Source organism: Paroedura picta, chromosome 8 (genome assembly GCF_049243985.1).
Source record: "Paroedura picta isolate Pp20150507F chromosome 8, Ppicta_v3.0, whole genome shotgun sequence".
In the NCBI taxonomy this organism is placed as follows: domain Eukaryota; kingdom Metazoa; phylum Chordata; class Lepidosauria; order Squamata; family Gekkonidae; genus Paroedura; species Paroedura picta.
Window position 1 is genome coordinate 40,953,791 of NC_135376.1, and position 26,882 is coordinate 40,980,672.

Consider the following 26,882-nt stretch of genomic DNA (forward strand, 5'->3'; position numbering starts at 1 on the left):
AGCAAATTCAGCCGAGGACTAACCTTTGTTGGTGACCAGACAATTCCATTATCCACAGGACCATTCTCCTTTGATTCAAAGCTCTGAAGTGTCTATCTCCCAGCTATCTCTTTCCCACATGAGTTTTGTGTACCTGCTTTCCAAATCTGTATGTTCTCCTCTGAATAAGGGAACAGCCACCACAATTGACCTTGGGGGCCATCATACCTTGCCATCCTTTGTCAAAGAGCCCGCTTGGTGTAGTGATTAAGAGCAGTGGACTCTAATCTGGAAAGCCGGCTTTGATTCCACATTCCTCCACTTGCAGCCAGCTAGGTGACCTTGGGCCAGTCACAGTTCTCTCAGTGCTCTCTCAGCCTCACCTACCTTACAGGGTGCCTGTTGTGGTGTAGGCAATTGTAAACCGCTTTGAGACTCTTTTGGGTAGTAAAAAGGGGGTACAAAAAATCCTCTTTTCCTTCTGGTTGTATAAGAGCAGCTTAGTCATTGGATTGTGTGCATCAGTTTGGATGATGGAGGGGACAAGTAGTTGGTTGTTTCACTTCTTGGTGATGCAGCAGCTGGGTGGTGTGATAGTTGTTTACAGTAAAGATGGCATGAAAGCTTCAAATTCTCAGCCTTATAGACTCTTTACTGTTGCCTTCTACTGCAGCACCATCATGCATTATCAGTTTCTTGGGGTGAAATGAATCTTCAGTACAGCAGAAATCAGCATTCTTCAATCTGAGTAAGGACTAGGAAGGAGTAAATGGGTGGTTTAGGCAAACTGCTGCTGTGGTTTCCCCTACTGATAGGTCTTCTGCAGTCCTCCAGTATACATACAGCTGCTAGGAGCACCATGGGAATCTGAAATAGGAGTTAGCTGCAGTCTGCTTAAAACATGAAAGAAACCCGAGCTAGCTGTCTCATTGTGCTCTTTGGGAAGCCACTTACACAATCCCTCTGGGGAGGAACGTGGGCTGAACAGTGAGTGATGGTAACACTGAAAATTCTGCTGGTGTGGGCTCTTCCTTCAGTGTGAGAATTACAGGTCATTCATCTCTCTCAAACCACTGTACATATAACCCTGGCCAATCATGTGATTTATTGCACAGTGCTGTTGCAGAATGGGGAAGGAAATCCATCAGACTGGTACCGGGCCCTTTGAGAATATGTATGCAACAGCCTCTCACAATGACTGGTGCTGTATAAAAATTAGACTTTGCATAATTCTAGGTAAGATACTTGCTGCATGTGCTGCTAGCCTCCAAGGTATAACAAATGCACAAGACTGTTAAATCTGTTTTCCAAAGGAGGACAACTACAGGCTAGAGTCGGAGAGGTAAGGTGTTGTACAAGAGAGATTCAAGGTTCATGCTGGTTCATGAATTATGCCAGCGTAGACATAGTGGCAGCCTAGTGCAAGATTCCATGTAATGTCGGTCTTGTTATGGAGAGTACAAATTGAAAAATCATACTGAGCATGCAACAGTTGGGCCAATAAATATTGCCAATGTTAGAAATAGAAATTGGGGGAAATAGTAAGACATATTTCTGGGTATTCCTATTCTAAGTAACGAGTTTCCTCTTGGAAAGAGAGTTTGCATCAAACATGTTTAATGCATCATAAGTATGGAAAGATAGGCTTACCTTCAAGAGAAAGGTCATGACCTTCACACAGTACTGGGACTTTTTCCCAACTAACCTCAGAGACACAGCCACACTCTTAACATTAGATTACTAGCTATTATTCTTTATCAAATGCTTCCCCATTTTCCCCAGGCCTTTAGTGCTCTGAACTAGCCTCTTTCTCCACAATGCTTCAGCATTTTGTCTTCATAACCATCAGAAATAATGCACGCTACTGCAAATCTTTTTGGGAAATTGAGAAATTTGATTTTATTGAAAGTTGTGCAGGAACTTTACAAAGACATGAGTGGAAGTGGGAACCGTCATCCAGAGAGTGTCCAGAGGTGGTCAAACTGCAGTCCTCCAGATGTCCATGGACTACAAGTCCCATGAATCCCTGCCAGCAAATGCTGGCAGGGGCTCATGGGAATTGTAGCCCATGGACATCTGGAGGGCCACAGTTTGACTACCCCTGGTGTAGACAATGGGGCTGTGTCAGAGAAGACATGTTGATTTCTTGTGTCTGCTTGTTGGCACTTATATCTGCATAGATCAGTGTCCATGTCTACAGTAGTGTCCAATGTGTGCATATAGATGATTGATCTGTTGTCCACAGACAGCAACATCCATCACAGATTTATGGATATTGGAACAGTGCTCCTGTGTTACACTGTTCTGGTGCCCACCAGTTTTTCAGAAAATGGGCAGGACTCTTGTCAATCAGGGCTTCTGATCTAATTGGCTGTGCGCATACAAAGATTGCTTTGGCAACAGCTGCCACCACAGTGCAAGAATCTTTCCAGCATGATTGACAGTAAACTGAGTGTATGCAACAAAATACTTTAAAACAATATCTCTGTTTTAAAAGGCTTCCTGTTAAACAGTTTCTGTCTGGAATGTTGAAGACTTCCTATCAGAGTTAAGCATAAACCTTACTCCTTGATATTTTCTGTTCGGTTCTGTCTCCTGTGGTGGCCATTTTACAGTTATGCCCAGCATCCTATGTCAGAATTCCAAAGCTCCCCACAGGCTGAAAATATTTGGAGGTTCCTTTTTTTAGGTAAGCCAAACTCAAGGAGATGGTGGGTATTTCAACATATTTTCAATATCTGCTGGGCAAAGGGACAACTTTGATTCCACGTCTCCCTAAGAATGACAAAACAGATATGCCCAAATGTTGGTGAGAGATAACAAGTTAAAACTCTCTTAGTTCAGCTAGCTGGGGGAACTGATTCAGAGAAGGAGAGAGAAGCTTCAAACCAGCAGAGCAGCTCAACACTAAGAAAGTAAACCTGTAACCATCCTGAATGCCTGAACAGAGTTATGGTTCAAAAGTTCAAGTGTGGAAGGAATTTCGTATTCATCTAGCTGGTTCCCTTCAATGTTGTGCTTAAGCCCTTAAATAAATGTTAACTTGCTTTATTAACCCTGGCTGGATGTGTATGTTCTCAGGAAAAGACGCTTACACAGTGAAACTAAGAACTTAGTCTATATAGAGATATATGGACGAATAAGTAGTGGCAGTGTGAGCTTTGAAGCTGCATTTGAGTTTCAGCCTCAATAGCCTTGTGAAGTGTCTCCATGGACTGGCCTCCCCTGTGTGGTGGTATCTCTGTGAATGAGACAGGGGACCTGATATGTCAAAAGGGTTAAGGCTAGCTATATATTTAAAAAGGGGCAAGATGGGTGGCAAACTCTGACTGCCTGGTTTACCTGTAACCCTGAACCTCTGTGGCAGAGGCTGTGGCAGGTGATAGGCTCTGTGAACATGGAGGAGTGTCATACTTTTCACCGTTGCTCCCAATATGTGAGCTGTAAATTGAAACAGTTGGTCCCTGCCCCAGGCATAGTTGATTGTAGGTTCTCTTGAGTCTCTCCTTATTTTAGAATTACCAACTTTTAGATCATTGAAACAGGGACGTTTGGATATTGAAAAGCAAACTCTCCTCTTTAGCAAATAGGACAAAATCCCCACCGGAGTTTGGTATCACACCTGATCATGGGGTTCTAGCATCCTATTTTTCACACTTAACAACTTCTCAATTATGTCAAGTTTTTATGCTTTCCCCTCATTCTTTTTGGAAGATTTACAAATGTTCCTTATCATGAAAGACTGTCCTTATAGAAATCTTGGATCTGTATCCCATGTTTTGCTCAGTGGTGACTTTATGTTATACTGCGAGATTCTTTAATTGTCTTCTGCACAACTTTCATGGATATCTGATGAGAGACTTGTTTCATATCTTCTGTGAATCCGTACCCTTATATTACTTGTTCAGTAGCGAGGCATCTGCTAAGAGGATTCAGGAGCAGAAGGTAAAATCCTCTGGTGGGGGAAGTTCTCCCTTTGTAACACTTACATTTTTCTTTCTCCTGTTAAGTTTATAATTTTTGCCAATAAAGGAACGGAACTATAATTATTATAGGTGGGGGAGAATTTCAGTTCCCTATCCCAATGTTCTTCCATATAAATCAGTGCCACCATCCACTCATGAATAAAAGTTTTGAACTAGAGTTTCAATGAGCTGATACTGGTTTTCCCACTTCCACAAGCAACAGCTTCATGAAGGGATGTGATCTGACCTTGTCTGAAGAGCACTACACCCTTCCCCTAGGGTCCTTCAACTGAATGGAACATGTCCCGTGTTTGCATTAACCAAGAGTAATAGCTACACGTTAGTATAATGTGTCAGTTGTATGCAGCTGTATCTGATAACATATTTTTGCTTGTAATAGACATGTTTATATTATTGTATTACAAAACTCAATAAATCAATGATCAAACATGTAAAGATCTGTCTTTTTAATCAGGATGTAATTTGTTATTCTTGGCATTCTTACATTTTATATCCATCCCTTGTTCTCTTTCCAACATTGACACCTGATATTCCAGCCACAGCAATAATATATGCAACTGATTAAGATTGACTCAAGATATTGATTTTTGTGTGTGTGTTAGTCAATACAATAAGGGCTTTAATTGTATGTCAGACATAAATATCCTTCACATTTGATCTGAAATATTCCTAGTACTACTTGGCTTTTGAGGGTTTTATAAGTAGTTTGGGGCAGGATTACCATTGTGCCTCAATGTACCTATATGTGATAGATTCCTTCCAACATGCAAGTCTCCAACTGCTGTTTTTCACCTTTTTGGTTTTTTTGTAATCTTTTTATTTATGTTATTTATAGTCCATCCTGAGACTCAAGGTAGATTACACAGCACAAGTCAAAACAATCAATAATATGGGACATCCAGTAAACAGCGCGATAGGATTTGGATTGTAGAAATCTGAAACAGCTGAAACAAAGGATAAGCATTCACACGATTGAAGTTACCCTGTAGGTTCATACAGTCCACAGTCTGTCTGTTTACCAAAGCATTGTTCTGAAATATCTTGTTACAATTCAATCCTTTTACCTGTACAGTAGCATGCTTTGTGTTATCGAAAGGCTTTCTTCATTTGAATGGAAATTCGTTTGTATTATCACATTAACCATGTTAAGTGGCTTACAAGTATTCAAACCACGATGTATTGGTACCAATCACTTTATTCTTAAACCTTTCCACAGGCCGTACCCTTCTTATTAGTGACAGGGTTGGTTTTGTATGTATCCTCGGACTGGGGGGTGGGGGGGGAGACGAACAAGGAAGGAGTGGCATGGAATGTTGGAGAAGCCAGGAGGGGGGAAAAGGGAGCAGTGAATGGTAGCTGGTGAAGCTGAAGGACAAGAAGAGAAACAGGTAAATCTGAAAAGCCTGGGGGTGTGGAAAGAGCTAAGAATCCGGACATTACCTCGAGAGGAGCAAGATCGCTCATAGTAACTACAAGATGTCTGGAGCTTTTGTTTTGTTTTTGCAGAGACTGTGTGGCAGCATCTTTGGGTTTTGAGATTATTACACCTGCCTGTCATAATGGTAGCTGAGAGACTAGCAGAGAGAGACAATTTTCCACTGATAGATATGTTGGTCTAAATTCATTTGGCTGTAGAAAGATTTTTTTTTTTAACAATAGCAAATTGTTTTGTTGATGCATTTATTTCCCCGGCTACCTTCTGTTTAAAAGACTCTGGTTAGCCATATTGATTTAATTGTGTTTTCTTTAAGGTTGGATGAGCCCACAGTTTGAAATTTCCCTGCAATCCTGGGCATGATTTGCACCTTCTGCAGCTCCTTTATATCAAGTGTGATTAGAGAGTATTGTAACTGTCTATCCTAATGGTGGGCTTTCAGCTAGAGTAAAAAGACTGGGACATCAATAGATAAGTCATCTTCTAAATAGGATGGATTTTGGTTAGACGCTAGCCAGCACAGATGCATCTATGGTTCTATGCAATGCCTGTGCTCTGAAAAAGATATGTTTACAAAATCAATGGTGTACAAACAGTGCTTTATCTTTAGCTCATTAGCAGGCTGGATGGTTTTCATCCCTAGTAAGGAGGAGATGTAGAGATTTAAAACAAAGCTGCTTTCAATAACCTCCTTGCTAAATCTTCTCTGTGTTGTCCCTGTGCTTTATGAAATCAGGGAGCCTGACATTGTAGGACCACGGTCTCTAAGGTAATGCCCACCAGCACTGCCGGTTTTACCAGATTCTGATCCGCTAATCCAGGTATAACACCTGTGTTTGGATTTATAGTTGAAAAGCCAAAACCTAAGCTTCAGTCTACTGCAAGTTGCCACCCTAGCCACTGAAAGAGATAATGCTTCACCTTTATATAGAAAGGAAAGTCAAGTCAAACACATCTGTGTCTGGATTATTCAGCCCTGTATAATAAGTTAGAAGGTGTCTTTGTTTTACTGCTGGAACTTTCTCTCACCTCTGCTGGCTTTGGGGGCATTTGGAATCCTGACAGGTATTTCTTTTTATTGCAGATGTGGCCATTTAATGCAATATTCCTAGCCATTGAATTCAGTGAGGTTTAATTTCTAAATAATAAACAGGTATTTGATTGCTCCATAGTTTTTTCATTCCCAGTTTTTCGAGTGCAGCAATGCTTTTTAAAAAAACAATCTTATAATCTCATAACAATCTTATGATGAGCTTGAACCACCCTGCTCCTGTACTGGGAGAGGGAGAACTCACTCTTGTATCATTGTAAATATAGAAAAAATCTCACCAATACTGAAATACTTCGTTGTAGAACTGCATGGACCAAGTTTGGGAAAGGGATCAGAGTTTATTCCTATAGTTTGCTGTAAATTGTTGTGCTATGTTTGTTTAAAATATAGGTAAATTCAGAAGCAATTTTTGCTTATGTAATATCTATCTATGCGCTTTTAAATAAAAGACATAAGATGGAGTTCATTGGTGTAAACAAGGCTTGTTATTGGTTGGGAGGGGGGAGAATGTGCCCCAGTTGATTAGATATGATAATAACCTTTCGTACTGTCAGCAACTTTAAGCTTAATTTATAATTTTATAAATAAAATTCCATGATTCTTAATGTGATCAAAATTTTAAAGGGTTACATGTCTTGAATAGATGTTGAAATTATGTAGCCGAATTAACCAAATCCTTGTATTTAACATTCTAACAGCCAATCTTTCCTGTTTTCTATTTTCACGTTATAATCAATCAGTAAAATATCAGCAAATGCTTATTGTTCCAAGCAAATCTATTCCAAAAGCAAGCAATGAATATCTTTATAATTCGTCATCTTCCAGGACATGCTAATTTCATCCATTATTTGCCCCAACTTTTGTATTCCAGTAATTGTATGCATGGACCCTTGGCAGGTGAGGATTGTGAGCAGCAGAATACCTTTACTGTCCCACTGCACAGTTCATTTTATTTGATATAGACTGAAGCCACTTTCAGAAAACATTGCCCAGGGCCAGTGTTACAGTATGTTTGAAATCGATGAGATTTGATTAGAACCAACGTGTTCACTATAATCTCTTATTCCTACTGGGTGCATTCTAAAAGCATTACACTGTTTGTTGTTTTTCTCTTTTATTTCTTCTCAATACTTTATCGTCATCACAGACCCATCAAAATCTGGCATGAGAATATATGGCGTAACTCCAAATGTTATCTCGTAAACATGGATAGCCTTTAATGAAAAGATATTAAAAGGTCTGGCTGAGATCCTGGAATTATAGTGAAAGGGCTACAGAACACAGCTAAATTAGCAACAAATCATGCTGCAAAAAAAAAATTGCTGTTGCCCAATTAATATTAATCGCTAGGGCCAATAGCTACCATAGTCCTTGGGAAACAGTGATTCCCAATTCCAATAATTATGACACCATTGAAAACAGGATGTGGATAGTGGCCGCTCAAGTGCCATGAGGCACCTTTCGGATGGTGCTTTTGCCATTAATGCAAGACATCAAGCGGTCCTTCAAACCCATTTTGAATTGTCTTGAATGTCTTCCCCAAAAGAGTTTTTTTGTGAGGGGGTGGAGGCTGGGAAAGGATCAGTTATCTTGAATTTTCTTTCTAGAGGAAAGATTACTTTAACATCTTGGAATAATAGGATTAACTGGGTCATCTATTCAGATCATTGGCTGAAACAACCACTGTTTTTTGAGAAGTTAAGGAATTAATGCCATCTATTGCTATTTTTATTTCTACTTTTGCTTGTATTGTTTAAGGGGTTTTCATGGACTTTTATATTGTAATTTTTACTGGGTTTTGTGATGTAAACCACCACAAGATGCCCTGTTATGTGTGGGGGCATAAAAATAAATAAAATAAATAAATAAATATGGAGGCCATGCATTTGTTCTTTGCAAAAGAGACCTTCCTACAAATGAAAAGGAAAAGTCTTCAGTGGCAAGGCTGTGTCCCAACAGCTGTCACTTGAATGCCCAGCATTTAAAAAGATGGTAGAAGAAAGCACTGTTACCAGAGAGAGCAAAAAAATAACAAGAAAAAGGAGGACATGGAAATCCTAAAGTATCCATTCTAATCAGATAGCAGACTTGAATCTATATCTAATCGGTTGGTGTTTGATGTGTTGTACAAAGTTATTAATTTTTAATCCTGTTTAAATATAGCTATTCTTATGCCTCCCATGGCTTTGCTGACACTGGTCTTATCTGGATATAGGAAAGCTTCATTCTTACCAGGGCATATAACTGTAGAGATGAGCTGCCCTGAACCTCCAAAGATGGTCTCTGTTTCCCAGATCTCAGTGAAGAACACCATGTCTGCTCAAACACATGTTATCTACAAGAAGATCTCTCGTGACAAAGGAGTAAGTAGCACAGCAAGTGATTCTCCTTATGTGTAGTTGCCTGAAAGATGGCAACCTTTATGCTGATGCTTCCTTGCTAGGCATGCAAACAAGCTTTGTTCTTTATTATTGATGTAGAAGCAAAATGTTTTCTTTAGGGTCTCTACATACAAAAAACTATGAGGCTTGTTTGAGGGAGGGGAAGGGACTGTGGAACTGCAGCTTTTCTCAGCTGTACCTGCCAAAGTTCTCCTATATCTTAGCTGTATAGGTTTAGCATACTTTGAGTATTGAGTCAGGGTCTTGAGCAGCTAGAATGGCTCAGAGATGCCCCTTCAATTTTGATACTTTGTTAGAATCACATTACATCCTTGTATGCTGAGTTTAGTGAGTTTTTGGGGTGATCTTGTTCAGTCATGATTTCTTAAATCTTACAGGTCACTATTTACCTGGGAAAGCGAGATTTCATTGACCACGTTGATGATGTGGAACCTGTAGGTGAGCTCAGTTTGGCTGCAGGCTTCTTTTCAGTTTACAGAGTAGGGTTTCCCACCCATAGTATCAAGATACCATACGGTACCTCAAAGTCCTGTCAATGGTAGCATGGCAAGGGTTTTTCAAAATGGCGACTAGGGAGAGCCCTCCCAACCTGTGAAAGAAAAAGTTTTTTTTTAAATTCTACCCTTATTTGGACAGGAACCCACCCCTTCCCAAAGTGATCAATGAGGATTCTGGAGGGGATGGGATGGGCCCCAGCCATATAAACTTTGGCCGCCCAAGGCTCCTCTCACTTCTGGGGGCATGGCATGGAGGAGTGGCCAGCTACCATCACTTCCTGGTACCACAAAACCTGAAAAACATTTTAGTGGTACCTCCACAGTCAAAAGGTTGGAAAAGGCTATTAAAGAGGCCGAGTATCCTGTGACTTAGAGTGGTTTTCTTTCTTTTTTTGTTTATTTTGTTTATTTTGTTTATTTTTTGTTTATTTTGTTTATTCTGCAGATGGTGTAGTACTGGTGGATCCCGAAATTGTCAAGGAGAAAAAAGGTCAAACAGCTTACCTAGTTGTGTTAGCAATTATTGCGCAAAATATCAGTGTGCTGCTATTTTTTCCCCACCTGCCACTTAGGCTAATAACTTGTTGTTGTTGTTGTTATGTTGTTAGGTGCAAAGTCGTGTCCGACCCATCACAACCCCATGGACAATGATCCTCCAGGCCTTCCTGTCCTCTACCATTCCCAGAGTCCATTTAATAACTTGTATAAAGTTTAATTTCCTCATTAGCCTCTTAGGCTTATAACTTCCACACAGGCTTAGTTTCCTCATAACTTCCACAAAGAGCACATATTACTCTCACAGCACTTTACAGCCTGTAGTCTCTCTTTTCTCAATACATACACACACACACACAATTTTCTCCTTCTCTCTGAACAAAGCAATCAATGCCATCCCCTAGGGTACAGTTACCATCCAATCACAGCACACTAAAATCACCCATTCAGCCCTGCTATTTCTTACTCTACAGGCCTACATTCTAAATCACAACAGTCATACCACATAAAAAGTAATGGGTCCTTCCAACAATGTGCATCTTTGATTGGCCCTCACTGGGGAGGGGAGCATGCCCCCAATGAGGTGAGCGCTTTTCCCCACTGGAGGACAGAGTTGGTGCACTCCACCCTGGCCCTGGCTTTCACTGGCGTCCTGACCGACAGCAGAGGCCAGGAAACAGCAAGAAGCCACACTCTGCCCCGACCACACCACTCTCAAATACTGCTGAAAGGCTACCCTTTCACTTACCTCCCCTAGAATATGAGAACTTGAATATGAGACAGTAACTGAGGCATCACTGCTGGGATTAGATTTTATTTAACTGGGTCCTGAAATTTATATCCTTCAAGTTAGCTAACATTTTGTCTTCCCCAAGATAGCTATCCATAGCTCTGGTACTTTTCACTGTGTAGTGTGAGTGTAGGAACGTGTTTGTTACTCTAAAAAAAATTACTCTTAGTACAGCCACAGCTTGCAAATGGCCACTCTCAGAGCTCTAAGTGCACCTTCTGGATGAAACGGCAATATTTATAGCACATCAGGCATGAAATCTGTAACATTCCGTGTGTCTCCACAGTGTATGTGACACTCACTTGTGCTTTTCGATATGGGCAAGAAGATATTGATATTATGGGCCTCACTTTCCGGAAGGACCTGTATTTCTCTAGGACACAGGTGTATCCATCACTAGAAAAGCAACGACCAAGTTCTGACTTGCAGACATGTCTACTGAGTAAGCTGGGAGAAAATGCATATCCATTTTTCTTAACTGTAAGTACTCTGAGGGTTTGTTTCTTTGTTTTACATTTTGTATTGGGTTTGAAAAGTTGATCAGAAAACAGATTGACAATATATTCATCTTTACTTTTCTATCTAGGTGTCTCTTACATCTGCTTCCCCCCCAAAAAAAAAAAAATAAAGCAGCTGTTTAAGCTACTTCATATCCAGCAGTTGTTGATTCTAGAGCCTAGCTTTTAAAATATGGTCACCTGAAGAAATGTAAGAGACACCGTGCTGGATTGGATCAGTATCCATCTACTCCTGCATTATGCTTCCCACACTACTCTAACAAATGTTCTAGAAAGCCTACAAGCAGGACACAGACCCATTCTATGCTTTTATTGGCTCTCCCCCCATCAGTCACTGGTTATCAGAAATATATTGTCTCTGAACCCTGAGGGGTCCAGTCTACTGGAAGTGGAGATGTAACTTCTGCCAATCCCATCCTCTTGATACAGACTCTTTACTTCCACCGCATGCCATTCCTGAGGGTTCCCTGTCCCCTAAAAGCAGCATTTCACGGAGCTCAATGGGTAGCTGCAGAAGGAACAAAGGCAGGAAAGTTGTATTCCTGGCAGAAGGGTGTTTAGTTAGCAGAAAATCTGTATCCATTTAGCTCTCATGGTAAATAGCCATTGATTCCATGAATTTATCTAGAGCCATTCCGCATCGGGATCCATGTAGCAAATTGTTTGCTGAACGAAAAATCGCCATTTTAAATAGTGGAATTCGGCGTAACGCATACCTGCCTTTTTATTATTATTATTATTTATTTGATTTGTATGACCGCCGCTCTCGGAAACCGGCTCGCGGCGGTTCACAACATTTTAATACAAATACAATATATTAACCATTAAAATTCCCCATTAAAACCCCATTAAAACAATGACTAAGTCACAATGATGGCGATTAAAACTATTCCCGTACAGGCCCACTGGATGAGCAGAAGGGAACGGAGGATAATTGGGCATAGGATGGAACACTCTGGGGAACCAGGTCAGTTTAGTACTGGCCTCCCCCCTCCGGGGAGAGGGGTCCGATCTTAGCCCCGGGCCATCACCCGGCCTTAGACAAACGCCTGGCGGAAGAGCTCCGTTTTGCAGGCTCTGCGGAACTCAGAGAGCTCCGACAGGGCCCGCAGCTCTTCAGGGAGCTCATTCCACCAGGTAGGGGCCAGGACCGAAAAGGCCCTGGCCCTTGTCGAGGCCAGGCGTGCCTCCCGGGGTCCTGGGATCATCAGCAGATTCTTACCCGCAGAGCGAAGTGCCCTGCGGGGGGCATAAGGAGATAGGCGGTCCCTCAAGTATGCAGGACCCAAGCCGCGTATAGTCTTAAAGGTTAGTACCAAAACCTTGAACCTGATCCGGAAACAAACTGGCAACCAGTGCAGCTGCTTCAGCAGAGGCTGAACATGGGACCTCCAAGATGATTTAGTGAGGACCCGTGCAGCTGCATTCTGTACCAGCTGTAACTTCCGGGTTAGAGACAAGGGTAGGCCCGCGTAGAGCGAGTTACAGAAGTCTAATCTAGAAGTAACCGTTGCATGGATCACAGTGGCCAGGTGTTCCGGGGGCAGGTAGGGCGCTAGTAGCCGAGCTTGGCGTAGATGGAGAAACGCCGTCCGGGCTACCTTAGTGACCTGGGCCTCCATGGAAAGTGAGGCATCCAGAATCACTCCCAAATTCCTGGCTTGGGGCACAGATGACAATTGTACCCCGTCCAGGCAGGGAAGACGCGCTTCCTGTTCCTGCTCCCTTCGGCCTAGCCAAAGGACCTCCGTCTTAGAGGGGTTGAGTCTCAGGCGGCTCTTCCTGATCCATCCAGCCACTGCTTCCAAACAACTGGCGAATTTTTCTGGGGGGAGATCTGGCCGGCCATCCATCAAGAGATAGAGCTGGGTATCATCAGCGTACTGGTGACACCCAAGCCCATAACTCCGTACCAGCTGAGCCAGGGGACGCATATAGATGTTAAATAACGTGGGGGAGAGCACCCCACATGGGAGTGCAAAGGAGTCGGATAACTCCTCCCCCACAGCGACCCTCTGTGATCTGTTCTCTAGAAAGGAGGATAGCCATTTAAGAGCCACCCTTCCAATCCCAGTATCAGCGAGGCGGTGAACCAAGAGCTCGTGGTCAACCACATCAAATGCGGCTGACAGGTCTAATAGCACGAGAATGGCCGACCCGCCCCGGTCCAGCTGGCGCCGGAGATCATCTGTCAGGGCGACCAGCACAGTCTCCACCCCATGGCCAGGACGGAAGCCAGACTGGTATGGATCCACTTTGTAGTGGAATCCAGTTGCGTTTCTATCGTTTCCCACAGGGTTCCGGTCTCTGCAAAAATCGCTAGCCAGGAAGTGCTATTGCTAAGCTGTGTCCCGCCCCTGGCCGTCAAGCAGCCAATGGGCGGCCGTTATCATGCTCCCAAACAGCCCCTTTCCCTTTAAGGAAGGTTTTTTTTTTTAAAAAAGCACACCCGTTGCAACGAATATGCATTGATTCATTGCAACGGAGAGACCCATCCAGCTAGCAGGTGGTGTTTGAGCTGCCGTTTCATCATTGCCACGCTCCCCCCGAGTGGAAAAAAAAATTTCCCCCCCTCACGGACGCAATTTTCGGCCGAAAACAGTGTGAAAAATAAAGTGAAAATAAACCAGCAAACGGGCCTCTGCGATGCTTGTGCTTGGTGACTTTAAACAGAGGGGCTGCAGCCAGGGAAGCCTCGCTGGGTAAACGAAGGCTCGCTGGTGCGTTGATCTCCGCTCGCTCGGAGAAAAAAAAATGGCGATCGCTTCGCCGGAAGATCAGAGGAGAGAGCCAGGGGGAGGGACTTTGTAGAAACCGCAACAATGGTAATGCACAGAACTTTCCTGCTAGTGTTGCAGATTGTCAACGACGTTGTGCATAATGGCAAAACTGTAGCGATTTCAATTAGTAACCATTGTGCTATTTTGGACGAATGCGGAACGGCCCCTAGTATCCTTTTAAAGCCTCTCTATTCACTCTCTTCATCCCATGCATAATTGTATAAACTTTTGTCATATTCCCTTAGTCATTTGCCATGCACTGCAAAGCCCTCCATTCTTTAGGCTTTCCAGGTTAGGAAGGTGAAGCTGCACTCCAACATGCTGATTAGTAGGATAGCCTTTTTCTAGCTCTAAGAGAGCCTGCTTGGTGTAGTGGTTAAACAGCAACGGCCACTAATCTGGAGAACCAGGTTTGATTCCCCGTTCTTCCACATGCAGCTGGCTGGGTGAATTTTGGCCAGTCACAGGTCTTTCAGCCTCACCTACCTCACAGGGTGTCTGTTACAGGGAAAGGTCATTGTAAGCTGCTTTGAGACTCCTTCAGGTAGCAAAAAGTACAAAAGAGTACAAAACCCCAGCTCTTCTTTTTTGAGATCTGTACACGGAATACTAAATGTGGCTGCTCTGCAGTTACAGAAGTGTGTTGTAATACAAGGATCGGAAAAAGTCCTTTAAGTGAACCTTCTTGAGTATGACATGAGGCAGGCTTGCATTTTCTAGGCCTGCTGGTTATGTAGTACCTTGAGCACTAAACTGTATCAGCTGCCAACTTTGCTGCCATCATTCTTTGTGTTAAGTTTCTACTTTTCCTTGCCATACAGTTTCCAGACTATCTGCCATGTTCGGTCTCCCTGCAACCAGCTCCTCATGATGTCGGGAAGGTACATCAAATTATATTTAAGTAATATTAGGAAAGGAATAAAATGGCGACACTCGGGAAACAGGACTGCTAGTTTGAGAAGAATGCATTTCCCACAAATTAATGCAGAATGCAAATATATTCTCACTCTCAAAGGTGTGAGTTGAGCTCTTTTTCTGTCGTTCAGTTGGAGGCGACCAGGTTTTAAAGCAAATAAATGTTGGGCTTGAGAGATGATGCCTGGTGACCTTCCTAACTTTCTCAGCTAAACACAATTGATCCACTGCGCTCTTACCAGCTATGAAAAAGGAAAAAGAATGACAAAGAGAGAGTGTGCCTACCTTTTCTTCTTTTGAGGGGTGCAGAAAATGCCCAGTTTCATTTTGTATTGAAGAGAGTAGTTAAGCACTGCAGTCCGGACCAAAATCAAGGCCCTGTGCTGCAATTAAGTCTTTTTAAAATGTGGGGAGGATCCAGGGGTGGATTACCAAAAATCATGTTCAGTTTTGTCTTAGGCTGGCATTAACCTTGTCCCATTGAATAAGAAACACAAAGGAAGCAACACAATAGACTGCAACTAGAGGGGAAATTTAGCAGACCCTCCACAGCAGACCCCACAGCAGACCGAGATAGCCCAACAGACTATAAATTTAAGGTTATAAAATGTTTCTATTACATGCTATTTTTGAAACATACCTCAAGCTTAGAAGGTAGCATGATTGGTACTAGAGTTCAGGAAGCTAGGTCTTTGTAGCACTCTGCCACCATTTTCCATTCACACGAGTCATCTAGGTAGCGTCAGTATGACTCTTCAACAAAGAGGTGGGGGAGAGATGCTTGCTCCTTTGCCCTCAAAAACTTTGCAGGAGGTTCTTGAAAAGGCTGGATTTGCCCTGCTTGGATCTTACCAGACACCCACTACTAGGGTTGCCAATTTCTGGTTGAGAAATTTCTGTAGATTTAGGGATAGGTAATGGTCTGGGGAGGGGAGAGGAGGGAGCTCAGCAGGGATGTAATCACTTTACAAGGCAGCCATTTTCTCCAGGAAAAGGGACCTCTTTCACCTGGAGATCGGATCTCCAGGCCCCATCCGGAGGTTGGAAAGCTTGCAAAGTGCAAGTTTGCCTACAGTAGCACTGGATGACATGCAGAGTGAAAACCCCACTGTGATAGTGAATACCCCACTGTCCCATTCAGCAAGAGGACAATAATATCCCCTTATAGGTTCCTATCTGAGGAGCCCAATGTCTTGCGGAGGGGAGAGACAGGGAGTTTTAGAAATGCTCTCAAGCACTTGTATTAACTGAAAGACTCTTTCTTGACAGGGTTCTTTTTGCTCTCAAATGTTTAACCTACTCAGCATTTCCTCCCTACCCCAATCTTTTTCCACAGTGCTGTGGGGTGGATTTCGAAGTCAAAGCTTTCTCTACAGACAATGTGGAAGAGAGAATTCTTAAGAGGTAATATTTTGTTTGATGGACAGTAGGTGAAGACTAGAGAAAGATGAGAAACTGTTAAATAAAAAAGACCTTTCCTGAACATTTTATTTTAAATTTCCATACATTTTTACCATTGGGTAACCCAAATAATATTTTGATTAGCTGTTTAAGCGTGTAAACAAAAAAGTGGATTTTAAAAAGAATTATATAAAACATGTTAACAGATTGCCTTTTGTTGGATTGATCTCTAGTTACACAGAGACTTGGAGACTAGACATTTTGGTGGGTTCAAAGGACTTATGCCTGTGGAGTATGATTTCCCCCCTGCCTTCCGTGGCATCCCAAATTGCACCCAAAATTCTGTTTGGGGGTAATGGGAATCCCCAGGAACATCATCTTGTGGGGAATTTCTAGCTCCCAGGAGAAAGCTCTGCTCTGCGGGCAGAATCCCTCAAGCCCACGGCAATGACTTGCCTGGATGTAAAGTTGGTAAGGGAGCAAATTAGGGTAATTCAAGAGAAATCTTTAGCATTGAACAGTCCTAAACATAGTAACATCTTAAGACTGCTGTAGTCATTGGGCTTTAAAAGATTGTGTGAGTGTGCTTAGACTGCACTTCAATTGCTCTGAATCTGTCCAGGAACTTCTGCATAACTGGATTGTGGTTCAAACTTTGAAAATAGGCACACACCCCCCACTACCAGAACCGCCAACATTCAGTCTTTGTGAAAGTCTGCACATGAAAGGAATTGGTTTTCTCTTTGTATTGCTCTACCAGTACCCTGATGACTGTTAACATTGTGTTTTCATATTACTACTCCCTGGCTTCTATATCTCCTGCTACCTCTTTCACGGTTGTTTAACAGCCCCATTCCCATCTCCACAGTTTCCATTGCTGCCCATGGCTGCCATCATCTCAGTCTTCTTGCACTTAGTCATATTGTGTTTTCTGCTCCTCAGGAGCTCTGTGCGCTTACTGGTCCGGAAAGTGCAGCATGCCCCCGAAGTGTCAGGCCCTCGCCCACAAGCAGAGACCACCCGGCAGTTTTTCCTCTCCAAGAAGCCATTGCACTTGAAAGCATACCTCAGCAAAGAGGTGAGGGGCTTTCTTCCCTTGGAACTTAAGAGACAGTTTGGTGTAGTGGTTATGAGTGCAGACTTATAATCTGGCATGCCAGGTTTGATTCTGCACTCCCCCACATGCAGCCAGTTGGGTGACCTTGGGCTCGCTACAGCATTGATGAAGCTGTCTTGACCGAGCAGTGATATCAGGGCTCTCTCAGCCTCACCCACCTCACAGGGTGTCTGTTGAGGGGAGAGAAATGGGAAGGCGACTGTAAGCTGCTTTGAGCCTCCTTCGGGTAGAGAAAAGCAGCATATAAGAACCAACTCTTCTTCTTCTTAACTGAAGAGCATGCTTTAAGTCCTCTGGAATTTTTCAGTGTACCTATTTTCTGTCTTGAGTTTGTTTGCAACACTGGTTCATGCTAGGATACACTTGAACTCAAGGATAAATGCTTCTGCTGGTTTTCACAAGGTGTGGGTAAGGCCCAGGTCCCCATCTACCAAGCAAATTAGTTGGAATAAAATGTGGTTACATGGACCTGCTGACAAATTAGTTGGAATAAAGTTTTATTACATTGACCTGATGAGCCCTCCTGCTAAACCAGATCAATTATTCCAGGTGTTTTATCATGGTGAGCCAATTCCTGTCACTGTGACCGTGATCAACAACACCGATAAAGTGGTTAAGAAGATTGGTGTCTCAGGTACAGTGTGGGTTTTCATTGTAAACTAGGAGTTGTTCCCAAAGCACACTAAAAAAAAAAGCCCCTTTACATTTCGCATGCAGTAAATAATATTTTTCTCTTTCCTTCTGCACCATTGGCATTTTGCTTTGCCTTCTTTCACCTGGGTGACTGATGCAGCCCTCTTGTTTTCATAACATTAGCTTTGCTTTACCAGTGTGCTAAGCATGCTTTATGAATCTATAGATCAATAGCATGATTTATACATTGAAAGGCAGGTATGACATTGCAAACACTGGATTACCCAGAGCCATTCAAACCCTTGCATGTCATTATATTCATTAAGTTATGCTACTGTTCTGCAGCTGGCTGATAAGATAAACAGTTTACAGGTTTTGTACATGAGGCCAAAGACAGGAGGAGGAGAGGCCTAGAGAGATATGATGCATGTACAGCATCATTCTGAATATTTAGGATGATACTGGGAAGTGCCAACCCATTAGGCCGTCCTTGTTTGCCTGCAGTTTCCCACTTTTCTTTCTGTTGAACTGAAATTCTTTTCCCATTTCCTTCTTCAGTGGTGCAAGTTGCTAACGTGGTACTGTACTCCAGTGACTTTTACACCAAAACAGTAGCTCTGGAAGAAGCTGAGTGAGTATACCATGAGTTGTCCTTCCTTGCACTATTAATTTTCTCCTGTTATTTTGCATTATCTGTCCTTGATAATATATAGATTTAAAACTATATCTTATGTTGTTTCCTGATTCCAATCTGGCTAAGGTAAGCTTTGGCATGTTTTTAGGAACAGGACTGATTTCTGTCTTGGTAAATAGTTTGTGACAAAGATGCCACCTGAAAGATATGCATTACTTAACAAAAAACTAGTATAAATTTCTTTGTATAGATGAAGTTGATAGGAAAGTAGATGATCCTGTTGGGTTGGAACAAAAATTACCTTCTGTCTCTCCATGCCATGGGCACTCCAGGGTTAAGATACAGCCAAACTCCACCTTCACGAAGACAATGACAATTCTGCCCTTGCTTGCAAATAACCGAGAGAAACGGGGCATAGCGCTGGATGGGAAGCTAAAGGATGAAGACACTAACTTGGCATCCAGTACCATGTGAGTCCAATCAGAAAAGGCATCAGCTGTAATCAAAGGGAAAGCATTGGCAAGAGAACATCTCTCATGTCAAACAAAAGAGCCCTATTTACATTCAATTGGGCTCTCACTAAGACCCATTATGCACGGGGGGAATAACGCACATTTGGGGTGGAATGGCGGCGACTAAAATCACCGATAACGCACAGTGCCGGCTGCAACCGGCCAGAGCTTCGGTGCATGCCGCTGAAAAAGCCGCGTCAGTGAAATGCGGAAGAAAGCGCAGCTTCCGGGTGACCGGGGTGCAACCAGAAGCAGCGCCCGGATCGCCGCATGCATAATCGGTTACTCTGGGTTTTGCTGCCATCACGCCCCGCCCCGTGCATAACCGGTGTGCGTCGCGTCTTCCCCCTCTGCATTTTCCATGTGACCCGAAATCGCCGTTTCGGCGGCCGTGCATAAATTACACAAAGCACTTTGAATGACGTTGGTCCAGGTTCCCAACTTGTGTTTTCCTCAGCAACATAGCAGTGGTATCCTGATTTGGTTCTGGACCATGGCATGGGAAAGGGATTTCTCCTTTCCCCGGTGCCATTTTCCTGAGTTGAAATGGCACTGGGGAAGGAGTCATTTCCATAACTTGAAAACCACATTGGAAGCATTCTGTCCATGTACAACTCCAAAATGGGGCAAATAACTCCTTCCTGTGGCATGAGGAGAAGGCAGGACCCCCTCCCCTGATGCCATAGTCCTGAGGCAAACTGGATCTCCACAGGCTTAAAATACAATTAACCTCTTCAAATGCTGTTTTCCTAATTGAAAATTGCTTTCTTAGGATGTTTTAAGCTCTGGTAGAAAAAACAAGATTGTGTCTGTATTTTCCCCTAAAAGCAATCTTTATTCATTATAATAATAAATCACAATCCTCCATTTTTCCCCCCAATAGCATTAAAGAAGGGATAGACAAGACAGTTTTGGGAATCCTGGTTGCTTACAAGATCAAGGTGAAACTCACAGTCTCAGGGTAAGCTTGGAAGTATTTTAGTTACCTATCACAAGTAGTCTGTCTTTTGTTTGTCAAACCAGGATGAATGAAGGCAAAAGAGCATCCTCATTAGGTCCTCAAACATGTTATGGCCAATCATAAATAATTATCCCATATTTAGCAGGTAAAAACATTCTACTTTGATATTTGTTTGAGTGTTCTCAAAATAAGTAGAATAGCTGCTGAACTGGATCAAAGAGATTATTGTAATGGGATAGTGTACAAATACTATAAAGGTAAAGGTATCCCCTGTGCAAGCACTGGGGCATGTCTGACCCTTGGGGAGACGCCCTCTAGCGTTTTCATGGCAGACTAAATATGGGGTGGTTTGCCAGTGCCTTCCCCAGTCATTACCGTTTACCCCCCAGCAAGCTGGGTACTCATTTTACCGACCTCAGAAGGATGGAAGGCTGAGTCAATCTTGAGCCGGCTGCTGGGATTGAACTCCCAGCCTCATGGGCAGAGATTTCAGACTGCACGTCTGCTGCCTTATCACTCTGTGCCACAAGAGGCTCAAATACTATAGCAAGCATTAAAAACCATCTCCTCTGAGCTGCATTTTCTAGAAAAAAGGTATGAAGTATAGCCAAGTGGCTAGAGTATCTCTGTTGGGAAATATTATAAGTATTATATTTTGTGTTTGCTTATTTCCCAGCTTGCTAGGAGATTTTATTTCAAGGTAAATCTATTGTCTTTCCTCTTTTTCACTAGTGTGTTTCCCCCATTCCCCAAGTACTGACAGGTTCAAGACAAAACAGTGCATGAGCTTGGTTTCTTTTGCATGAGAAAATACTTGGAGATTTATGGTTTTTAAAAGACGTTTGCTTTATTTATGAATATGCATGTAAAGCACGTGTGTAGACAAAGAGACAGATCTGCTAGCTCATGTCAGATCTCCCAAGAAATATCCAGTAGCCCAAGATGCTTCATTCAATTTAAGCTGCCTCTCTCTTTTTCATACTCTCCCCACTATCACTTCTGGTCAACTTCTCCAAGTTTGCATGAGTACTTGAACAAAGCTATCATTATGCAATCAGAGTAGTTCAGCTGTGGAATTGACTGCCTAAGAAGGTGGTGAGCTCCCCCTTACCAGCGGTCTTCAAGCAGCTGCTGGACAGATCCTTATCCTGGATGCTTTATGCTGATCCTGCATTGAGCAGGGGGTTGGACTAGATGGCCTGTATGGCCCCTTCCAACTCTATGATTCTATAAGAATTATTGTCTGTTGAGAAAAAAATATGTCTGAAAGCATCCATCATTCACTAGCTAAGTGGGGTCATTTTCATATGGAGTTTTTTGTGCAGCTTGGCTTCTTAACCACATAATTGTTCTGCTGTTTTCCTCCCAAGTTTCCCTCATGTTTTTTTCAGACCATCTTTTCACTGCTGTTTCTGGAAGGAATGTACCTGAAGCATTTTTTGCAGTCTGGACCGCTTGCTGCATTTTTAATGTGCCTGCCCTCATCCCACTCCACTCCTCAGCCACCTTCCTTTTCTCTCTGAGTTGCTGCTTTATCTCTTGGCAGTGGTTGTATTTTTTTTTAGTTGTGAATATCAATCTGTATATGCCAGGGCACATCTCTTGTGACATGCACGAATGTACATGTTCCAAAAGATGCCCCCTGTACCCCCTGACATTTCAAAGCATCATTTAAAGGACTAGACCTTCTATTATTGTGTTCTCATTGAGGTTTTCTTGACTGATTCCTGGGTGACATACAGTATTTTAGTTATAGATTCATTGTTTAGTATAATGGCTATACTAGGACGGAGTAGGAGGCAGCTGAGATTCTTTGGTAGGCAAGTATGATGGATTCTCTTCTTTCTTCCATATCGAAAAGTGATGTAGGCATGGAATTGCCCTTCCGTCTCATGCACCCTAAGCCAGAGGAGGTAAATGCAACAGGTCAGTAGGGTATTACCTTTTCTTTTTCAACTCATGCTTTCCCGTCTTCGCATGTAACATTTGGAATGATATCGTCCTGGTTCTGCAGCACTCAAAGGAAGATTCTTCTCTTGAAGTGGGAAGCAGACAATATAAAAAGAGTCTGTTCATCCAGCCCTGAAACACAAAACTTTGGGAAGTGTGTTTAGGTGGTACAGAAAGGAAAGTGGCTACAGTTGTCCATTTTCTTTGCATGCCTCCAAGTGAGAGCCCATGTGTTCCTGAAATGATTGCTAATGCAACATTGGCACTCAACAGGAGATTGCAGGGAGAAGTAATTTGGCACTGTGCTTACACGTAACATCACAGTTCAATGGCTCCAAAACAGCTGTTGAACAACAGAATGACTGCAGACATCCTCTAACAGTTAGTTAGGTACCTCTCCTCTCTCTTGCTATACAACCTTGGTTTTTTTCCAGATAAACTACTTTAAGCAGCCTGGTGCTCTGCTTTCTCTGCATATTCAAGTTCAGCCAACAACCAAGACTAAGGTGACCAGATTTCAACATTGGTAAAGTGGGACACCATTGACGGGGGGGTTCTTGATTAAAAATTTGGTCTATATGGAGCAACAAAACGTTTCATAGAACGCATAGAATGCAAAAATAGTATTGTAATATATAATGTTTGATTTCAACATAAGTACCCCCAGATGTCCCTCCAAAAGTGGGACAATCTGGTCACCTTAACCAAGACACATCACCCAAAACAGCGCCCAGGCTAATCCAAGCCCAGGGTCAGTCACAGCAAATGTCTGAGGCAGTGTCCTGTGGCCCAACACAATGGTCCACTCAGTACTTGCAGCAATGGCTTTACTGAAGCCCTCCTGGCTGGCAGCCATCACATAGCCTGTAGCAAATAACTAGAATGAAGACCTTTATTTTATACCCCAGGACGAGGGCTGGCCTGCTTCTAATCAGCCAATCAGGGATAGGGCAAATTACGCAATCTAAACACCAGAGATGTTGCTAAGGTAATGATGTGACCATTTGGAGGGCTTGTCAACAGGATGTTGTACAGGTTTGTTGAGTTCAAATGAATAAAGACCTCTCTCCCACTCATGATTTCAGGTGCTAGTAAGAACTCTCCCCTATCCCATGTCCTTGGAGCTACCAGGTCTGACCAGCAGTAGGATTACCTCCCAGCTCTCTTCTCTGTGTCGCTTTTTTTAAAAAAGGGGTTTTAAAATTTCAATATAGGATACAACAACTTAGAAAAAGGTTATAAGAAAAAGAACAAAGTACAGACATCATATATCTTTTACATTACAATATAGGATTACATTAGTTGGTATTTGATACATCATTATTTTACTGTACTGCTAGTGAAATTAAGTCTTGTCCACCCTCTGATCATTAGTCACTTTTCAGTATACAAAGTCAAATATATACATGCTTTAATCTTCAAATCCACAGATTGTCCATCTATTTTTTCCCTTCCCTGTAGAAAATCAATAAAAGATTTCCATTGTGTCACAAAAGCAGATGGTGATCTTTCTCAAACCAAAGCAGTAAGCTTTGCCATTTCAGCCATTCTAACAATTTGACTATCCAGTCTTCTATTGTGGGTAAATTTGTGTTGTGTTTTTCCAGTTCTGTGCATATAGAGTTCTTGCTCCTGTTGTCATATATCCAAACAGAGTGCCATGATTCATTTCAATCAGACCCAACAAAAATGCTTCAGATCTCAAACATATATTAGTCTAAGGTCTTTTGTATACAAGTATGTACCTGTACCCAGAATTTCCGGGCTCTACTACATGTCCACCACGTGCAGTGTCTCTGTAGCTTCTAATAGCTTGCTCTGTTTCAGGGGCGGAAAAACTTTTGTTTTGCAAGGCCTCTTTACTGGGCCATTTTACTAGGCCAAAAGCCTGAACCAATGTTGAAAACTTGAATAAGAAACTCTGTAAAAATGTGTTTTAAAACCATCATTGTTGTTTCCACACAGCTTTGTTAACAATCCCTTGCTGTCCCAATTTGCAAAAAAAGAGCACGGAAAAGAATGGGAGTGTTCCACGGACTCTATGAAGTACCCATCTCTTTTAAGTCATTCCTCTCTGTTCCATGCAAATAATAAGATATGGGAGGGGGAGGACATATGGGGATTTGGAAGATGCACAGTCAGGCACCTCTGATTCCCTGCAGTGTCCTGTTGCATTGCCCATCTATTCTCATTGGTGACATGTGGAGAGGGAAAACAGGGCTCTGCTGAACATTATGGCACCCACAAAGGAGTCCTTATGCCTTTGTTTGACTGGCTCAAGCCCCAGATGTTTATTGCAGAGCATTTTTAGTCTACACAATTTATTTTGAGAGCTTTACTGTATTCTTTGGTGGAAGCTATGCAAAGAAAGGTTGAACACTTAGATTTATTGCTGTTGAGTCTGAGTTAGTGTCTGTGAGCAGAGCACTTGAGAATGCTCATGTGGAAACCACAAAAGCAAGAAAAAAGCACATGAGTCAAAAGGCTGCTTCAGGAAGAATCCCAGGCAACTCATCCATGCTGGGAATACCTATGATACAAAGATGCTAAGAGGGTCACACCTCGGCCCTTCCTATGATAGAACAGCATCCACTGAGCTTTTACTTGACAGCATTTCTCTTGAGTTTTCAGAATCAGATGAAAATTTGCTCAGGCTTCTGGCTTGTGGTCATCTCTTTGCTCTTTTCATCTGGTGGCTGATTTGATTTTGTGGCTCACTCATCATTTTTGTAACCCAGATGTTTTACTATATCCTTCTATAGACATCGACTAGTTTAAAATTGTTTTGTGCCTGCTTGATTATTCATGGTGCAAAAAAAAATATTCATTGAATATTGCTTTATGTGTGTTTTATGGTCTTGTTTTCTTATTTTACCGTTATTCAATTATTTTCTAAGCTATTCCGACAATCACTTTGGGCTGAGGTTGCCAGGTACTCCCTGGGCACTGGCAGGGGATGTGGGGGTTGGGTTCGGAAACTCCTGAGGATTCAGGGATACAGCCTGGGGAGGACAGGGATTTCAGTGGAGTACAGTGCCCCACTCCAACATATCCATCTTCTTCAGGAGAACTGATTCTCTCTCTTTGGCAACATTGCTGATGCATTGCAGTCATTTATGAGTAAGATGAAAAGAATCTCTGTATGTCACCATAGCATAAGAACTGTAGGGAGAGTAAACATTGTCAAAATTATACAGATTGCCAGTCATGCCCCAGCCTTTGTTTGCTAGTCCAAATGTTGTGACCATTGTGTATTTGCTGGTAAATGTTGAGGTACATTGCAATTCCATGGAAAAGCCTCAGGGTACCTGTGTTACATGGACGCTTTCAGTAATTTAATCCTCCACACACTTCATATTTGTCAAATATTTTTGAAATTATTCCCTTATCAAATGTTAAGAGAACGGCATTGGCTGTAATTATACATCAAGAGCTGTGGGTGTTGTATAATAATTAAGGTTAACTTTCCTAACATATTGATAAGTTATATCACTTGGTTTTGACCTGGAAGAAAATACTTTCCTTCCCTAGAATTTTAGTACCTACTTTAATTATCAAGGCTCAGTTAGATCAGTCCTGAGACCTCTCTCAAGTTCCGCAAAGTGTGAAGTAGAAATAAAAGTGCTCCTGAGTTCATGCAGATTGTATTTCCTTCACAACCAAGTGTTTAGTGCACTAAAGATTAAGGAGCATAATTTCCAGGTGACAAAATTGAAGTTCAGAGAAATGTGAGTCTTGGTATTTATTTTAAACACTGGCTGAACAAAGAATTTTCCAGGAAAGCTTGAGTGCCAACACTTCTCATCTGAGGAATTAAGCATGGGTACCTGTCAAAACCGGAACAGAGGAGAACTGCTTATTCTGAAGGTTGTTGTAAAGCAATGTAGTGTGTTAACTAGCACAGAGAAGCCTTAACCAGGACTCGCAGGCCATCAGCTCCTGAAGAGAATCCAGCTGCAATAGTCACTCCCTCACCCATTGTCCTAAGAATGCTTAAGGCTGTTGTGTGCCCTGAGGGGAACACAGAAGAAAAAAAAGTCCAGGGCAGGGAATTCAATCCATCAGCTCTTAATGAGACCACCAACAGTCTGAGAGGATTGCATTGTTTTATTTTCTGTGTGTCTTTCTTTGAGTTTAAAATTGTAAACCACCTTGAGTGCCTTTATAGAAAGCAGTATATAAATGCAGTTAAATAAATTATTTAAAAGTACATTGTTCACGTTCACGCCACAGCCTGAAAGAAGATTTTGTGGAAAGCAGGAACACATAACTATTTCTGTCCTATTGCCTTTTCTTTGCTTGCTTACATTTGGCATTTTCTTTAAAAAAAAACACAAATCAAATGAAAAAATATTTATTTCCTTGGGTCTCATATTGAACATGCTGGATAGTACCGTGGCTTTTATGTGTGCTGCTATAGTTCTGTGAAACTGAAATCAAGAATATCCCAACAGCTTTAAAACCTAACCATCATCATCATCACCAATTAATTAATTAAATTTTTATGCCACCACTCCTAGCCATTATTTATTTTATGCATTTATTCATTTTCTGCATATAAAATACACCAATAATACGTAACAATATATAATAAATCTTTAAAATATAAAGTGGTTTTATAAAATCTTTAAAGTATAAAATAGTTAAAAATCTATTCCTATTAAAATCTATCCACTATCAAACAGGGTAGAATGCACGGATGGTGAGGAAGTAGCTGAAGCATACCAGCTGCCTGGTGGATCACAAGCATCCAAAGGCCACCTGAAAAAGAGCAGTCTTGCTTGCCCTAAGGCAGGGGTAGTCAACCTGTGGTCCTCCAGATGTTC

General features: G+C 42.2%; 1 protein-coding gene across 2 annotated transcripts; it reads left to right on the plus strand.

Annotated features, from left to right (window-relative positions):
• Positions 1 to 5,249: 5,249 nt before the first annotated feature.
• On the plus strand, positions 5,250 to 26,882 carry SAG (S-antigen visual arrestin). 2 transcript variants are annotated; one of them, XM_077349310.1, is made up of 15 exons: positions 5,287 to 5,353; positions 6,485 to 6,553; positions 8,667 to 8,814; positions 9,231 to 9,291; positions 9,796 to 9,840; positions 10,922 to 11,115; positions 14,755 to 14,814; positions 16,185 to 16,252; positions 17,192 to 17,327; positions 17,916 to 18,000; positions 18,558 to 18,630; positions 18,966 to 19,103; positions 20,029 to 20,106; positions 20,783 to 20,806; positions 21,968 to 26,882. In XM_077349310.1, exons 3-15 carry the CDS (start codon positions 8,704 to 8,706, stop codon positions 22,038 to 22,040), a joined length of 1,146 nt encoding a protein of 381 aa, XP_077205425.1. In that variant the 5' UTR covers positions 5,287 to 5,353; positions 6,485 to 6,553; positions 8,667 to 8,703; the 3' UTR covers positions 22,041 to 26,882. The 2 variants fall into 2 exon arrangements, with proteins under 2 accessions (XP_077205424.1, XP_077205425.1); XM_077349309.1 differs by lacking the exon at positions 6,485 to 6,553 and having other exon boundaries at positions 5,250 to 5,353.

Coding starts and splice junctions, on each gene's coding strand:
- SAG (XM_077349309.1), top strand. CDS start 8,704: ATGAGCTGCCCTGAACCTCCAAAGATGGTCTCTGTTTCCCAGATCTCA. Junction 9,841..10,921: donor AATTGTCAAGGAGAAAAAAG/GTCAAACAGCTT, acceptor GTGTCTCCACAG/TGTATGTGACACTCACTTGT. Junction 20,807..21,967: donor CTAGGAGATTTTATTTCAAG/GTAAATCTATTG, acceptor CATATCGAAAAG/TGATGTAGGCATGGAATTGC.